The sequence below is a fragment of the Chenopodium album genome, chromosome 12 (assembly GCF_948465745.1).
Source record: "Chenopodium album chromosome 12, dcCheAlbu1.1, whole genome shotgun sequence".
NCBI lineage: Eukaryota > Viridiplantae > Streptophyta > Magnoliopsida > Caryophyllales > Amaranthaceae > Chenopodium > Chenopodium album.
Genome location: NC_137845.1, coordinates 6280316 through 6298361, shown reverse-complemented (window position 1 = coordinate 6298361; position 18046 = coordinate 6280316). Strand labels below are relative to the sequence as shown.

The 18046-nt window shown below is 34.5% G+C and overlaps 3 protein-coding genes across 5 annotated transcripts; 1 reads left to right on the top strand and 2 right to left on the bottom strand.

Moving 5' to 3' along the window:
- The first annotated feature begins 1088 nt into the window (after window positions 1-1088).
- LOC145571794 (protein FLUORESCENT IN BLUE LIGHT, chloroplastic-like) lies at window positions 1089-6742 on the top strand. Of its 2 annotated transcripts, none has more exons than XM_081630832.1 (5): window positions 1089-1401; window positions 2527-2720; window positions 3286-3448; window positions 4282-4602; window positions 6396-6742. In XM_081630832.1, the coding sequence occupies exons 1-5, from the start codon at window positions 1302-1304 to the stop codon at window positions 6593-6595; spliced, it is 978 nt and encodes a 325-aa protein (XP_081486958.1). In that variant the 5' UTR covers window positions 1089-1301; the 3' UTR covers window positions 6596-6742. The 2 variants fall into 2 exon arrangements, with proteins under 2 accessions (XP_081486958.1, XP_081486957.1); XM_081630831.1 differs by having other exon boundaries at window positions 1090-1401; window positions 2518-2720.
- A 397-nt stretch (window positions 6743-7139) lies between these two features.
- Window positions 7140-16910, bottom strand: LOC145570158 (oligouridylate-binding protein 1B-like). 2 transcript variants are annotated; one of them, XM_081629170.1, is made up of 12 exons: window positions 16625-16910; window positions 14053-14114; window positions 13745-13847; window positions 12662-12738; window positions 12521-12582; window positions 12333-12429; window positions 12070-12145; window positions 11931-11961; window positions 11230-11349; window positions 8846-8931; window positions 8214-8390; window positions 7140-7751 (listed from the first exon to the last, which is right to left on the bottom strand). In XM_081629170.1, the coding sequence occupies exons 1-12, from the start codon at window positions 16724-16726 to the stop codon at window positions 7473-7475; spliced, it is 1272 nt and encodes a 423-aa protein (XP_081485296.1). In that variant the 5' UTR covers window positions 16727-16910; the 3' UTR covers window positions 7140-7472. The 2 variants fall into 2 exon arrangements, with proteins under 2 accessions (XP_081485296.1, XP_081485297.1); XM_081629171.1 differs by having other exon boundaries at window positions 12333-12420.
- Window positions 16911-17012: 102 nt separating this feature from the next.
- On the bottom strand, window positions 17013-17687 carry LOC145570735 (uncharacterized). The gene has a single exon (XM_081629885.1). The coding sequence runs from the start codon at window positions 17685-17687 to the stop codon at window positions 17013-17015; it is 675 nt and encodes a 224-aa protein (XP_081486011.1).
- Between the last annotated feature and the right edge of the window lie 359 nt (window positions 17688-18046).

Here is an 18046-nt window from a genome sequence, read left to right as displayed (position 1 = left end):
TGTTCTTTTGAGCTTCTGGGCAGAGTAGAGCAGATTTCAGCAGAGCAGAGCAGAGCAGACAGATTTCAGCAGAGCAGAGCAGATTGAAGCAGAGCAGAGCAAAGCAGAGCCGAGCAGAGCAGAGAAAGATTTCATTAATATTAATATTATTATTATTACTAATATTATTATAATTACTAATATTATTATTATTATTATTATTATTATTATTATTATTATTACTATTATTATTATATTATTATTATTATTTTTATTATTATTATTATTATTATTATTATTATTATTATTATTATTATTACTACAATTATTATTATTACTACTGCTACTACTACTACTACTATTATAATCATTAAATTTTATTATTAAATATTAATTATAATTAATAATATTTATATTATTAAATATTAATTATATTATTATTATTAATATTATTATTATCAAATATTAATTATGTTATTATTAATATTATTATTATTAAATATTAATTATATTATTATTAATATTATTATTATTAAATATTAATTATATTATTATTAATATTATTATTATTAAATATTAATTATTATTATTATTATTAAATATTAATATTTAATAATATTAAATATTAATATTAATATATTATTAAATATTATTTATATATTTATTATTATTAAATATTAATTATATATTATTATTATTAAATATTAATTATATATTATTATTATTAAATATTATTTATTTATTATTATTAAATATTTATTATTATTATCATTAAGTATTAATTATTTATTATTATTAAATATACATTATTATTATAATAATTCAATATTAAGTATTAATTTTAAGCAGAGCAGGGCAGGGCAGAGCAGAGCAGATTTCAGCAGAGCAGAGCAAAGCAGAGCAGATTTCAGCAGAGCAAAGCAGAGCAGAGCAGCTCTAAAGAATGGGGCCTTAGCTGGCTAATGCCTTAATCATCATTCTCGTATTTTACGATTCCACCTAAATGTACAAATTACGTAGTGACTACGGAATATTTATTTTACAAGGTATTTAAAACACCAGTACTGTAGCAATTAGCATTAGTAATAAAAAAAAGGGGCAATTTATCAGTATTATCACTCTTTATCCACCCCTTGGAAATCTGTTCAATTCTAGCAAACGGTACTTGGTTTTCTGATAAAAATATTGGAAATCATCTTTTTTTCTTCCACTACAATTTCATTACTCTTTTCATTTTCTCTCTCTTTTGGAGCTCCCAATTCGTGAAATTCCATACCCATTTCTCTCTCCTGTCTACAATTTATCAGAAAAACAAGATAAAAATGGCGATGATATTTCACTGTTCTTCACTTCTTACTCCTGTAAAGCAGTCTGGTAATTCTTCTTGGCAGCAATTGTTCTCCAGAAAGTTTAAATTCGAGGGTCAGTACTAATTTTACTCAATCATCCTCTTTTATGTTGTAAATTGCTGTTGTTTGAGCCTTTCATAATTCTGTTACCCATTTGAAGAATTTCTGTATTTTTCCTGCTTAATTTATGAAATTCTGATCTGGGTGTTTTAGTTTGGCGTTTTTGCAAGCTAGATTAGTTGGTAATGTTTGTGTTTCGTACTCAAAATTCGGGTTTTAACCCGCTTTATATTCTTCAATCTTATGCGAAAGTTACCCTTTTTTTTTATTATTAACTGATTTAATTTGTGGTGGAGTTTGTGTGAAGGTTTTTGATGCAAGACTGTAGAGTACTAGAGTGTGGGTATATTATACAGAACTGAAGGTGTTATGAAATGCAGGGGTGATGAGTAAACTTAATGTGGCATTCTGAAGATTGTCTATTAAGCTAGTGTTCTTGTTCTAATTATAACTTAGAAATCCAGAGGCTACTAGGCTAGAAAGGGTAACCCTTACCGTTAGGTATACAGCTGGTGCTGCACCGCCTCCTAAATCTCGCAGGAACGACCAGTCCTTTCGAATGTTTGGATATTCCTTTTTGTTGCTTTGATTGATAACTTAGAAGTGTTGACTGTTGATTTCTATGTTTCATGCTTTCTGTTTTGTGGGTGTGAATTTGGACCTCCCATGTCCCAAATTACTTTTATAACTTGTACTATGCGTTTCTTGCATGCCTGTGAGAGCAGTTGCCAGCTTGACTGATATTTAATTCATGGTTTCCTATCCATGTTAGACTCTGTCACTGAGCAGTCACCACAATTCTAAGTGACATGCTCGTATGTAACAGATGTCTGAGAACTCGAAAATGTAATTACTTGATGGCAAGGACAGCATGTTAGTGAATATTAAGAGTTTTAAGAGTTCACAATCACTGTAGACATCGTCTGAAGTCTCTGAACTAATGTATGAGAAGGCTGACAACAATTTGAGACAAGGAAAGCAGTATAATTCTTTATTGGTAATGTCAGATAGTGATGTACGTCTGTTTTTGGATTTTGGATCTCTCCTAATTGGTTCTGAAGTTATCTTGCATTCTTGAGTTACAAATACATTATATTCTTCTGAGGGCAAATGTGGGTGTTTGTTTTAGGGGATTCAGCGATGCTGCCATATGATCCAAAGAAACTCATTCTGTCTAGTCAAGTTGCTGCATCTGCACTGTCTAAGATTTATGGGATATATCCTGGAATGTCATCTATAAACCGGCTCCAGAACAAGATTAACATAAAAAGTTGCATTCATACGTCTCCATCACTCTCTAAAGATGATTACCGAAGCCTTTTTGCCAATCTGGTATGCTGAATAGTTGTTTCACTCATAGTGTATTTTTTTTTTCCATTTAATCACCAGACGTCAGTTGTGATTTGAAACCTTGGATCCTCCTTAGCCTTAATATTTTCTCTTTCCATGCCACATGTGACCTTAGCCTTGCTTTTCAGATATGGAGCTACTTAATTTCACAAAGAAACAATAAGAAAAGTATTCATAAAAAAAATATGGAAAACTGCTGCATAACCTCTTAAATTCCCTTAATCGCAGTCAGATACCTATGCCAAGCAGTTTATTAATAAGTTGATTTGTGACCTTCCTGATAGATTTTCCACTATTTCAGTTCTCATGTATGGTTTGACCCAAATTAGAAGGTTCTAACTTTCTGGCTTCCAATCATTTTAATTTCAAGTATATTAGATAGTGAGCCTTAAGTATAGAAACATTTGACTAACATTCTCCAGGATTGATGCAATATTTAAAAGCTACGAAGTATGTAAAACATTTGAATAATCATTTTCTACTAGTATTTTGGTCATTTTGGTGTCAAGCTTTTGTCTCATAACTTGAGCATTTGTCAACATGACAGGAAGCGCGGATTGCCAGATTTCCTACAAGGGCAGTTCTATTGACTAATGCCATGTTTCTGGCTATGCCTTCAGAAGCTCTAGCGGAAACAAATGAGGCAGTCAATTCCTTCTTCAATATGCCTGTGCTCTTATTTGTAGCGCTTGTTGGGGCAACTGTTGGAGGTGAGTATGTCTTTTTTTGCTTCTCATATTTCAGACTGAACTCTTTGGTAAACTATTTGAGACTGGGAAACGTAGAATCTGTATAAAATGATAGAGGGAACGAGGCTTAAAGTTGGCAATAAGAATACTGCTAAGACAGGCTTACTATCTTTGTCTCAGCTTGATCCCTGGAGGTTGTGAAGAAACTCATCCAAAGTTTGCTTTATGATTACACTAGAACCATATGGAGGGCTGAAGGTGATAGGCGAGCCTTTACTAGATGAAACTCATCTTGTTGATTACTGCTTGAGTAATGTCTGTGTTAGTTGCATGAGAGAAGCCATAATGCTCACATGCCTAGTAAGTTGCCTCTTACCACAAGAGGAAGACATCCTTGTGCATGTTTAATAAGATTGCATCTCTGTTACTGGGTTGGATCTTTCATCTGAGAGCATTATTGGCTTATTGCTTGAACTAATCATCGAAATGTGGAAACAATAGTTATACAATTTCTACTTTTGCGCGCATTTTCCCTTGTCATATGAATTGGACCTAAAATGTGCTGTGCTGCAGCCACTGTCCTTTGGAAAATCTTATCGGTTTCAGATATATGCAGAGCCAATGAAGTATTAGCTATGAATAATTCTTCAGCTTCACCTACTTTTCATTATTTGTTGATCAATAAAAATAAAGGCCTTAGTTACACAAATTGCCAATTTCTCCTGTACTCGGCCCCTGTGTCCAAGTATATAAGCTTGATAGCTAATAATTCTATCCGCATATGGTCATACTAAATTCCCAGGTGGTAGCAGATTGTTGGTGCTTTGTCTTAATATTCTATGCTTCGATCACAGGACTTCTGGCCCGGCAAAGGAAGGGGGAACTCGAAAGACTCAATGAACAACTGCGTCAGATTAATGCAGCACTAAGAAGACAAGCAAAAATTGAATCTTATGCGCCTAGCTTAAGCTATGCCCCTGTTAGTAACAGAGTCCCAGAGAGTGAAGTAATAGTTGATCCAAAGAAAGAGGAGTTGATTTCTCGTCTGAAGGCTGGGAAGAATTATCTAAGGAACCAAGAACCAGATAAAGCATTTACAGAGTTTAAGGTTGCTCAGGAACTTGCGAAGAATTTGAATGATCCTATCGAGGAAAAGAAAGCTGCCAGAGGCCTAGGTTGGTTTTTGCTCTACCTTATGATCTGACTATATGTTCTGCTATTGATTTTTACATCAGCACTTTCTGCCCCTTTAACTTTGCTTCTTTGTTCATACACCATCAAGTGTCCAGTCAATAGCCACCAAAACGAGCCAATACATGAATCTGCGAATCAAACAAAATAACATCCCAACAGAGACAAGTTGGTGAAATTATTAGCTTTAGTCCTCAAATTTCCCAATGTAGTTTCTGTTATTTAGATGATAACATAGCAGCTGGGAAAATAAACAAATGAGGTACTTGTATGGGTTTTTCATTTGTGGACATATAAGCTGTTTAGTAAAAATTACATTAGGGGAAAAGGAGTAGATATTATCCCTTATAGTATATACCTGTGTCCTTAAGTAGATATCTTATTTGGATTGGCATGTGAATTTAGAAAAGTAGATAATGAGAGAAAATTAAGAAAAAAGGGTTAATGAAGAGAGATTTGAAAAGGTAAATGTGCATTTTTGAGACATCCATTTAAAGCAAGTGCTATGTAGTACGGAACGAGTGTATTGGCCCATTTTTAATAGGTTAACTAGTTTTTGGCCCGGACGATGTCCCGGGTCATTGCTTATATTTTATAATATTGTAGTTATTTTTTTTAAAAAAATTCAATACTAATTGTTTAATTAGTCACTTTGATTACACATTAAAGGAGTAAACTAAAAAATATATGGTGGAAATATTTGATTCCATCAACGGTTACAAAGTTTCAATGTTAAATTGAAGTTGAAATTAAAAAAGGAATTTAGATATGCTTATTAATTGAATAATAAATGATAAAACAATAATATAATATTGAGTAGTTAATACAAAGTTGTGAAATAAGGAGCATTACAGTCAAATTTGAAAGTTACATCGCGTAGTTTAAATCATTCTATTAAGAACAATAAGTATTAAGAGACATTGATAGTTTGATAGTAAATGTCGTTCTTATGTTTAGTGGTTCAAATTATATTTCAATCATAATTTTGCATTGAATTTTGATAATTTAGTGTAGAAGAATAGGTTTTGACATGTCATTGCTCATGTGGCACCAAATTTATTAAATGAAGGATGACACATGGCAATACTATGTTGTCCCATTGAGTTTTAATAATATTTTGCATTGAATTTTTATATTTAGTGTAGAAGAATAGGTCTTGACATGTCATTGCTCATGTGGCGCCAAATTTATTAAATGAAGGATGACACATGGCAATACCATGTTATCTCATTGAGTTTTAATAATACTATAGATGATAGGAGCATAACATTATGCTCTGTACAAGACTAAGTAGATTTGCATAAATGTTAAAATTTGCCAATTACCTTGTACCACTGTCATAGCTTATACAAGGTATACATTTTTCCTTGTGCTTGATTATGTAGTTATGAAAAACAATCTGTTAGCTCTAATAGGAACTATTATTTCATGTACCTTATTAGAACTGCTAATGATATTTCTATCCGCCCATGGTCAAATAGGGCCAGAAGGTCTACCTTATCCAGCTTAATGTGTGCACGCATGCTTTCTGTTCCATGTTAAGAGTAAGTATGAAACAATTTGAGAGCGGGGTTACGTATCAAATCTTTTTCTGAAAATAAAAAACATTTAGTTTCACATGTGGTTTACCATTTATTTGAGGATTGGATACTCCGTCCCTGAGTGGGTCATCACCCCTCAGTCCCTCAACATTATTGGTATTGATTTTCCCCTTGCGTGCTACAACACAAGATCAAATATGCATGCATTAATATTGAACTGTTAAAATGCTTTTCAGGAGCCTCCTTGCAAAGACAAGGGAAGTACCGTGAAGCCATAAGATACCACAACATGGTACTGGGTATATCTAAGCGCATAGGAGAAACTTCAGGTAATACAGAGGCATATGGTGCGATTGCTGACTGCTATACTGAGCTTGGGGATCTTGAAAAAGCTGGAAAATTCTATGACAAGTATATTGCTAGACTAGAAGATTAACCTGTTTATTTATAATCATTACTGTCCTTTGCTAGCAACTCTAGAGATGTAGTGCAATTTTTGTAAAATCAGAATCATATCAGAAAGCTTTTGTATCACATCACGGCTAGATTTAATCTGAGGAATGATCAATTCTTTTTTCTTTCACTTTATGTTTCAAAGTTTGATTTTAATTTGTAATACTTTCCCTCGCTATAGCCTACACAATTTGTCAGAAACTTAATCTTCATAACAGAGAAGCATAATCAGCTACGCAACAGAGGTTCTAAGTTTCTGGACAAACCGTAGCAATGTAGCTGTTGGTGGGTTGGATTAGCTTACAACTTTTGGGCTAAAAGATCAATAGATCAATAGCAGAAACTAGCCAACACCAGAAAGAAAAAGGTAACACTATGTTAACAGGTGAAAAAGTGTACACCTAGATAGTAAATATCTCATAATATTTTAGTCATAACTGTCATATATGGGAAATTAGTATACACAGAAAACTTCCTCATAAAATGCTGTCACAAGGCTCCAAAACAATATGCTCATCCAAAGTCCATAAGAGAAAAAATAGAAAAATACATATATATATAAGCTACTGTCCATAATGGACAAACTTCCTCTAGATCAACCATCAGTTCCTACAAGATAGGAAGAAAAGAAAATAAAAAAGAAACAGAAATTTCAAAAGCCGGGGTAAAGAAAAGGTGGGGGGAAAAAAAGGTTACATCATGCATCAACACACAGCACAATCAAGTACAGGGAGGGTAAAATGCCTCAATCCCACCCCCCACATAAAGGAGAAACATAGATAGCTAATAAAACAATTTTTAGACACACGAATGCAGATCTGCAGGACAGAACGAATCCAGAAGGGCTGTGCATCAAGATCTTAATGGTAGTACATCATTTGCTGGGCAGCAACATTTTGATACCCGCCATCATAAATAGCTTGGCTAGCTCCAGCAGCTGTCATTCCCATACTACCCTTGTTGAGTGGATGTGGCCCCTGTGTATGCATCAGAGCATGCATCCCACCCATCTTACTCATAGCTAGTTGCCTCTCATAAGAAAGAAGATCTGTAGCAGAAAGGCCTAGAGGTGCAGGGGCAGGTGGAGGAAGTGGGTTTGAAGCTGTCCCTGCTGGTGTCGGCTTGCTTCCCCAGGAGCACTACAAGCACATGACAAACCATCAGGAAGCCAGACAGCAGAAATATTTAAATATGCATCTAAGAAAGAAGGAAAATACAACTACAAAAGAGTTTCAAGAAAACAGCTAGAGGAACAGTCTGGAGCTTAACCCACTTTCTCATGTGCACATAACATACAATCAGTCTAGCAGATGGGATAAGCAATTTTGGGAAAGGGAGGTTAAGTAAGCAACATGCCTCAATAACAAAAGACCTAAGTCAAAGCACCTATTACATTAAATGGATAACATAGAATGATCAAATGCATCATGCAAAACCATGATGTCACAAGGTTAGAAAAAATCAATATCCTGGTGAAACTCATGCATACTTCCATGAATAGTGAAATTTGAACATGTATGCATTATAATTTATAACATAACAAGACCACACTATCTATGTACATTGTTGTAAAAATTCAAAATAAGATTCACAAGATATACCTTGATTAATTTGCCCAAAAGCATACTTTGTGTATTTCCCAACTGAATGGCCAAAGCTGCTTCTGCATGAGTGCTGTACCTAACAAAGCCAAAGCCTTTGTCTCGCTGCACCCTCACTTCTTCAATAGCTCCAGCACCCAAACTATGGAAGTGGCGATGGAGATCAAGCTGGGTGGTCTGCAAGCAAAACATGGTCAATCAGCGGTAAAATCTGCCCATTCTCTTCTAGCATTAGTCAAGAACCCTTGTATAACAAGCATCATTTCTTATAACTCTGGTTCTTACCGTAATATTTTAGATTTAACCGCACTAATTCATGTAAATGCAAACACAGGCCATATCCCCCTACTCCAATTAACAGTATAACACAGCACATTTGACCAAAATTCTTCAAAAGCATTAAAAAATCTAACAGTGATTATAAGAAACATGAAATGGTGTGCTCAAGAAAACAGCAACATATTTGACAACCCTTCAGCCACAATAAGGATGCTACTGGATAGGGCACAGCGAGTAAATCTAGTTGTATAAGCAAAAATGGAACACTATCCTTCCATTGTAAACAATAAGGAAAAAAAAAAAAAAAAAAAAAAAAGAGGAGCAAAAAAAGAGGATAAGTGACATTGCATTACCTCAGGGGCAAGATTCCCAACATATACAGTTGTATACTGAGGATTGTTTTCAGGGGCTTCGCTGTTTGTGGCCTCCTTTCCATCTTCTGAAATTCCCAAAAAGATTTCATCACAAAATAGAGAAGTTGCTATGCAATGATATGCATGGATAATTCAGAGATAACCTATTCTGTAGGAGCATAAACACAAGGAAAACAGCAGAAGAACACCAAATGCAAGATGATTTAGAAGAAAAAAGTCTGAATATTATAGGTGGTTCACTAGAGTTTTTATTTTGTCACCAGTTTGTTAAATTTCAGAAAACATATATTTGCCAATGAGGGCAGGTAAAAGAGCCACTCATTACTATAAACACAATAATGATTCATGATGGAATCATTTATATCCTTCTCCAAGTTGGTCACTGTCATTTGCATGGAGACTCATCCCAGATATCCAGCAGAGACTCAGACTCATGCACACAAAATAAGATTAAAAATTAACAGTACATGAAAGTCACTAGAAGCCTTCTCCATTGAATAGCAATAATGTATACTTCATTGAATTCTTTGAAATAGTAGATTAAAATCTACACACCAAAAAAAAAAAAAAAAAAAATAATATTTAAAAAAAAAACACATCGCCACATGTCTCCAACTCTTTACTGTGTTGATGAGCTCAAAAACATTGTGTTAAAAAGGAAAGACAACACCTTATAGGCAGGGAAATACTTCACCATGTCAAGAAGATTTCTAGAAACAGGTTTCAGCTATAAAGATTGGTTACAGGGCCTATAGCAAATGCTGTGGTATGCAGTATACTAATATAGACTGGACTTCCAACGTTGCTCCAACAAAAAAAAAAAAAAAATATTCAATGAACAGAGTCCGGGCAGAAAATCACTGCAGGCGATGGTTTAAGAACAGGTGCGTGCTTCAACAATATTTTCCTAAGTTCGCATTGTACTATATAACAAAAAATCTAAACCTAATGCTGATTTACCTTTCAAGTTTTCATTGCAATCTTTCTCACAAGTCACTACAGTCCATATTTCAGTGGGCTATCTATCACAATTTAAGCCAAGAATTTCAAATTTCTACACAAAGGCACCAGGCTGGCAAATATAAGTAAGAATTGACTCAATATCTGAATTTTCTAGGCACTAAGACCTTTCATTATCATGGCTTCAAAATCAGGAAAAATTGTATGGCGTTTTATTAGTCGCATTAACATTTAACAGAATCTCAGAGGTCTTGAGTGAAGAAGAGTTGTTCCTTTTGAAGAGTGAAGATCTAGTACCCAGCGCGGCAGTCTTCCTAAAGGGTCAAAATAAGCTTAGGTGAACACATACAGAAGTTTACTTATGATGCCAATTGTGAAGACAGGTACCTACCCTTGCCTTGCTGATACAGGATGAAATCTCCTGGGTGCCTTCGAAATCAGAATCTATAGCCAAAAAAGAGCAGTATATATGCTAATTAAAAGTGAATACTTTCCTAAGATGAACAACAGATCTAGAATCATCAGTTTTAAGAATCCAGACAGGCTAATAAGCAAGCTGAGCACGTAGATTCCTCTATGAACCTTGTTATCTATTCTCCACTTAATCAACCCAAAGGCACACCCATTCCTTCCATGCACTTTGATAACAAACTCGTAAAGCTGTGACAGACTGACAACAGACTCTAAGCCAACAGATTGAAGACACTTGCAATAATAATGCACTCAGCTAATAAGGACACATTCAATTTTTTAAACATACATTTGACACCTTATGTCAGGACCTAAGAACATCAACATCATTGCCAAGCCTCAACTAAAGAGGCTCATTCAAGACATAGTGTGTGTTATATCTATGCATATACAAGGGTAAGCTAGTTCTGACAAAGTGACATGCAACAAGTCAAACAACAGCTGGCATTTTAATCTAATCCACAACCAGGGCCAGACAGTGAGACAACAGAATCTAACTCCACTGAAGATGAAAATGAATCACAATTTGCCAATAAAAAAAATAAATAAAAAAATAAAAGAAAAAGAAAAAGAAAAAGAAAAAAAAAGCCCATTCATGTTACTATCATTAGAATTCGAACTCTGCATTCCTTTGTCTATTTTAATTCCATATATATTGAATCACATCCACCTTAGCGTCAGTTGACCTCCATGACTCAATTGTAACTGTTATAATTATACCAAAAACAATAACGAAACATAACTTCAACCTTTATTTAAGCAATGGTCTTGGAACTAATGCCTAAAACCATTTCACCGACTCAATAATAACCAAATAAGGTAAAAGATGTTTTGAACTGAAATGAATGAAATCCTAGAACATAATGTGGGATAATTACAAACCTGACTGAAATGAATGAAATCCTAGAACATAATGCGGGATAATTACAAACCTGATGAACCATTTGTCAATTCCACCACACTTTTTGAATCAGTACTTTGCTTATCATCATTGTTAGTAGCACCTTTAGTGGCCCAATTGCAGCGTATCTGCCTACTACCAAGCCATTTCCCTGAAATATACATACAGAAGTACAGAACATTATTATAGTTATGTTGAAATGTAAAATTACAATAAATCAGAAGGAAATCCATGTGTCTAGGAACAATGGGGAGTCACACCCTTGATAAGAAAGGAAAAACAGTTAGACAGCTTTAAAAGCAAATAAGAGTCAAAATGACAATATTTTCTCCAGTCATACGAGGTCCCATCAGTTCTAAACTTCAAATAAGAATCCCAAGTTTTAAACATACCATAGCCTTATTATACAACCAAATAAAACACAATTTTATCTAAATTAAACCAAGTAGGAATAAGAAGTTACATCTGTGACATAAGCAAAAATATTGAAGCAAAAAAAGTTCACTTATCCAGGTGTGAAATATCCACTTTATATTGTAATAATGACTAGAAAAAAGACAAATGTAAGCGAAAAAATTCCACCAAAAATTATACAAATCCCTCTAAGAAACATTCAACGAATGGGGAAGAGAGAAACATATGATGAACATCTTGCTCTGAACGATGCAAGACATACAGCATCAAGATAATAAAGAAAGGGAGAATAACGTGCATGATTTGAATTGCACTAACCAGTAAGATCATTTATAGCACTCTGGGCATCCTGTAGCATCAAAAGTAAATGTTAAACGAGGAATTTATAGTACAAAAAATAATAATGAGGGAGAGGAAAAAGAAAGAAAAAAAAAAGCAGAAGAAGAAATGAAACCACCTGCTGGTTGCGAAATGAAACAAAACCGAACCCCCTGGAACGCCCAGTTTTCTGATCCCACATTACTCTTGCATCTCTAAGAAAAGAAGAAAATAACCAAGTCAATTAAATATGTAAACCACCAAAATTCACCTACAAACACAGCCTTGGGTATCATCATTCAGCATTGACAAAATTCAATCAAAAAAAATTGATATGTAACATCTACTACAAGTATTAAGCGAGGAAAATTTCAAATAAAGACAGGGAGGAATGACGCTTACGAACAACTGGGATACGTGGAAAAACAAGCAAATAGCATCGCATCGGTAACCTCAGGACTCAGGTCACCAACAAATACATTGAAGTGGTCTGAAGAATCTTCACAGGTGTCAGTAACTAAGCCACTATATGAAAAACATCAGATATAAATTGTACTAGATAACTAGAACCAAGATGATGACGAACTTACTTGAAGTGTCTTCTCGCTGACCACTAGTATACGCCCAATTAACCTTTATAGGCTGCCCAAACCTATATAACAAATATTAACATAAGAAAAGGCAGCAAAATATGCAGACTAGATAGAAAAACCAAACAAGTTACCACTCACAAATGCCTTCCATTAAGTGTCAATATAGCCATGCTGGCAAATCTGCGATCATAGTAGTGAATGAAACCATAGGATGACTGCAAGTAGCAAAAGAATTTAGTTAGCACCAAACTATAATCTAAGAGCTAATCTTAAATAGGCTGTACCACACAACTAAGCAGGCAAAGCAGCACTCTTTCTAGCAAAAGCAATGAAAATATTTTATCACAATTAAAAACAAAATAGATAAAGAAAATTTATAGGATAAAGAAAATCAAAAATTTCCCAGGAAGTACTCTCTTTAACTCTAAAATTTCTTCATGCTAGCGGTTCGCACAAAGATTAAGAATGATACTCCCTCCGTCTCATAATGTTAGTCCCATTTACGTATATCAATGCAAATCTTTGATCGCAAATATCTTTAATCTCACACTAGCAAAAATTATAAAAAACTAAATATTAATTAAGTACTCATCAAGATGAGTAAAACTGGATCTCATATGACATTTTTGTTATTATATAGAGAAAGAAATTTAAAAGATTCCCTCTAATTTTTAAGAGTCAAAAGATTCTAAATGGAACTAACATTGTGGAACGGAGGGCATAGTAGTTAACGGATGGAGAAAACTAATTAAGATTAAGTATTGGGATAGAAAAATCAAAGAAGTTAGCATGATAGATAGCAAAGAGTTATCTATAACTCAAAAAGAAAAGTGTAATTGAACCATTTGACTAATAAAAACAAAAGTGTGCAGGAAACTATGACACAAAGGGAGTAGATGTCTAAAGGCCCATTAAAGCTGCCCAAATTCAGGAGTCTATGAAAATTTTAAGAATCAAGTAGTCCAAATAACCCAAAATACATGCTTCATTAAGCAGTACTTCTTGATTTTGAGGTCAAAGTTACTCCCATGTTATAATTCTCAAGACATAATGGCCCTTTTGATCTTTGCCCCCCTTTAGTGAGGAAATTGTCCTAGTTTATTAATCTTACATTTGCTCATCCTGCAGAAACAAAAAAAGGAAATTCCCATCCACTATCTTTCACTCATATCCACAAGTCATAGACCTTTCACTAATTAACCTAACAACCGCAATGAATACCTTTTCCTTCCTAATAAGCTTGCAACCTTCAACAGGGCCAGCACTAGCAAAAACCTCTTGGATTAATGGTTCAGTGACTTGAGGATGAATATTACCCACATACCTGCATTTTCTCAAAAGATAAACAAACTAGAAAATTAAAGAAAAAAAAAAAGGAAGAAAACAAGGGGAAAAAAAGTGCTATAAGGAACCTCCTTCAGAATAAGCGAACCAAAAATGCACATAAAATTATTTTAATTTGAAATAAAATGAAAGAAGCTAAAAGAAGCAGCATAAAGCAATTGTAAGAAATATGCAACAAGACTTACACACTGCGGCATGTAGAAGGATCAAAGCCCGGAGGAAGGTTTCCACTGGGGTATGGCTCTATCTGAACATTCAAGACAGGTAAATATGTAAGTTTATAGAGGATAAGGAGGGATGATAAAAAAATACATTTTCAAATGCAACTTATACTAAAAAATATGTAGGCAACCATTACTGCTGTTCAATGCAAGTATACTAAAAAAACAGAGGTCAAGGTGACGTGCTTAGAATGCAACTTATAAAGCATTATGGTCTCTCTAAATATAAGCAAACAGGACATAACTTCTACCAACAAAAAGGTGAACGGCAAAAGACCCAGCACAAGCTAACGAGCTACTCAGCAGCCAAGTTCAAACTTAGCAGAAAAGTCTAGGCGACTGACTGCATATGAAAGATAGTACCCTAATTTGAGATAACAAGTACACCAAGTCCGACAACACGCCCCACATCGTAAACAAGACCCAAATCAAACCAGGTTACTAATCAAAACAATCAGCAACAACAGGTAATAATATAACTCAAGAACAAAGATTATAAACACACACTTTGGTTTATGGTCAGCGAAAAAGATACTTTGATATCGTACAGTATACTATCCCCCAGAAACACTAATTCAGCGAGTTAAGCTAAAATACGGTCCTTGAACTTTGGTATTTGTAGCATTTTACTCCCTCAACTTTCAAATGAGGCAAAATGGTCCATCAACCACCAATGACTCACTTTTCAGGTACAAATTATCTGACTAAGCATAGTTTAGGGACCTTGGTGCACATGTGGCAATAAATTTAATGATTTTAAATGCAAATTTTAGGGACCTTTAGCTGATGAGTTGGCATTAATTAAATTAAATTAGAAATGAAAGTTTAGAGACAATTATAGGGTGAGGTGGCTAATGTAATTATTATAAGCCAAAGTTTGGGGACCTAAAAGGGACACATAATGCTCCCATACAAGAGTGATTATAAATTTTAACCCCTAAGTGTAATTTAGTTCAGTTAAACTAATTTCATTTCAACTAAACCAATTTAATTTTAGTAAAAATTATTTACTTTTTAAAAGTATATAAGTGAGATAATTTAAGCGTGAATGTATGGTCGTCGTCATTTATTTCAGTTAAACACATTTAGTTAATGCTCTAAGGAAATCATTATTTTCTCCTAGAAATTAACACAAGAAAAAGGAAGAAAAAAAGGAAAGCCTTCAAAATTGTCTCACATAAAACCCAAAAAAATTGAAAATCATTTAGAACACAAAACAAATAGAAAAAAAGAAACCTTGAAATTCACACACAAAAACCCAAAAAATTGAAAACCTTTTAGAACATAAACTCATGAAAAAATAAATTGTCAATTAATGAGAAAAGTGGGTGGTATTATTCTTATTCTAGTTTCATAAATTTATTTAGTTTTATATTACAAAGTTTGGCTTTGTCTTACTCACTTTGAAAACACATTATATTTTTTGGTTTTATTTATTTTTATTTAAATTTATTTTGGTGTGTGAAATATACAAGGGGTTAGGAGTTAGGATTTGAGGATGTGTGGTTAACGAGTTTAGGTGGGATATATTTTATAAAATTTGATTACGAAAAAATGGTAGGAAGTAAAGGAATGATAAAAAAAAAATATAAAATATATCATGATTATCAAATTCTATTAGCAATTTTTATTCTTGCCAACTCACTTTATAAATATTTGGTTAAAAAAACTCACTTTATGAATTCCTAAGCTTTTGTTTATATTGTTTCAAAAAAAAACTTTTGTTTGTATTTAATTTAATTAATTGACTATGATCTAACAAGTCCCTAAACTTTTGCTTGAAAAAAATAAGTATAGTTCCTACACTTTGCCGACTCATCGCTGGAAGTCCTTGAACTTTGGTTTAGTAGGCATTGACATCCCTAAACTTTGTTGACTAGGAAGTTCCTCCACCACAATTGGTAAGGCAAGGGTGGTTGAGGGAACCTTTTTGCCTCATTTCAAAGATGAAGGACCAAATATGCTACTAATGGCAAAGTTGAGGGACCATATTTTAGCTTAACTCCTAATTTAGCCATCAAATATAACCATTTGATACAGAGATGACTTGTGGAAATGACATAAACAATTGAAGAAATCAGCTCACACTTGGTAAACTGATACTCATTGGAATTCTTGAATCAAATTTCCAAGCTTATATCATAAACCATAAAAGTTGATCCCCATTTCTATGTAAAGCAATAATTTCAAGTCCAAAAAAGAATTCAAAAAAAAAAAAAAAAAAAAAAAAAAAAATCACTCTTAAGCTCGAACAAGCTAAAATCAACGAGACTGACAAATAAAAAATAAATCAAAATGACCCCATTATTACAAAATCCAAAGTTTCGAAACTTCACATCCTAGCTCACAAAGGTAAAACATCAAACACAAACAGAAAAATCAAACACCAAAATCAAAATTTTCCAAAAACCCTAAATTCATCTATCCAAAATGACCGAACCTAAAACAAACCCAAATCCCTAGATACCAAAACAAGCAATCAAAAGCTCAAAATCGGGCGAAATTAAAACTGAAATAGATCAAAAAGAAAAAATACCTGAGGAGCAGCAAGAAGACCAGGGTGGTAAAGAGACTGTTGCTGAAGAAGAGCTTGCTGCATCAAAGCTTGTTGTTGTTGCTTCATTCTTTGATTCTGCATTCTCAATAAACCCAGAAATTGAAATCAATTTGGGGGGAAAATTAAGATAATGGATAGATATTTGGGGTTTCTGGGTGTGTTTTAGGGTTCGAGAGGGTTTCGACTTAGAGAAGAAGACCCTCGAAGAAAATTTTGAGGGAACGAGGAGAGAGAAAATGAGAGGGAGGCCTCAAGGGAAATACGAGTATAACTGTTCCAGGAAATGAAAATATTTACTTCCAATAAATAAAAGTTAAAAATGAGCGATTTTTTTTTTTTTTTTTTGAAACAACGTAACGGATTATTATTAGAGAATTACAATTTCTGCCAAAGTTGTCAAGCTTTGGGGAAAAGGACCGAGAGAAACACGTTCATTACAATCCCTACACTCCCATCGTGCTACACTATGGGCTAGGGTGTTACCCGCACGCCTAACATGAGAAAATCGAAAAGAACTAAAACACGAAGCCAAACTAGAGATATCATCATACACTAGGAAGATAGGAGAGTAGCCCTTTGCTTTCGAATTTACTGCCATCACAACACTAGCAGCGTCTGACTCAAGGTGAACATGGTCGAAGCCCAATCTTCTCGCCATTTGCAGGCCATATCTACAAGTTGCTGCCTCTGCTTCATTTACCTCCCAGCCAGCCCCTACCACACGTACAGCAGTAGCAAGGATAACACCTTGTTCGTTCCTGCACACCACGCCCAATCCTGTCTTCACACCCAAGTGAGCATCGCAATTCACCTTCACAACCCCAGCCTCAGGACAACACCAAGAGTTTACAGCATTACCAGAGACAAAAGCAGAGGTAGGAGTAGTCCTAACCGCATACTCAGAGCATTCCTTCACATATTTTACCCAACCTCGAGCTACATCAACAACATTAAAATCTTCTTGCTCAAAAATACACTTATTCCTACAATGCCAAGAAGCCCAAGCAAGGGAAGCCATATACAATAGCTCCTCCTTTGACATATTTTTCGAACACCATAAGAAACGCTCAACAAAACTACTCGAAGGGGCTGCACTCACCTGGTCGACCAACGGACTTGCTGCTCAGATTTCTGCTGCTGCAGTACACTCAAAAGTGGCATGTATTATGGACTCTTCAGGGGCATTACAGATGCTGCAGTTTTTCTCAACAGTAATGTGACGAAAGAATAGCCTTTCCTTGACAGCTAGGAAGCCCTTACAGGCCCTCCATAAAAAGTGTTGTAATTTCGGAGGGCACTTCATCGACCAAATGATCTTCCATACCTCATTCATATCTACCCCTTGCATCACCGCCGGAACCATCTTACATAGCCAATAACCCGATCTCACAGAGTAAGCGC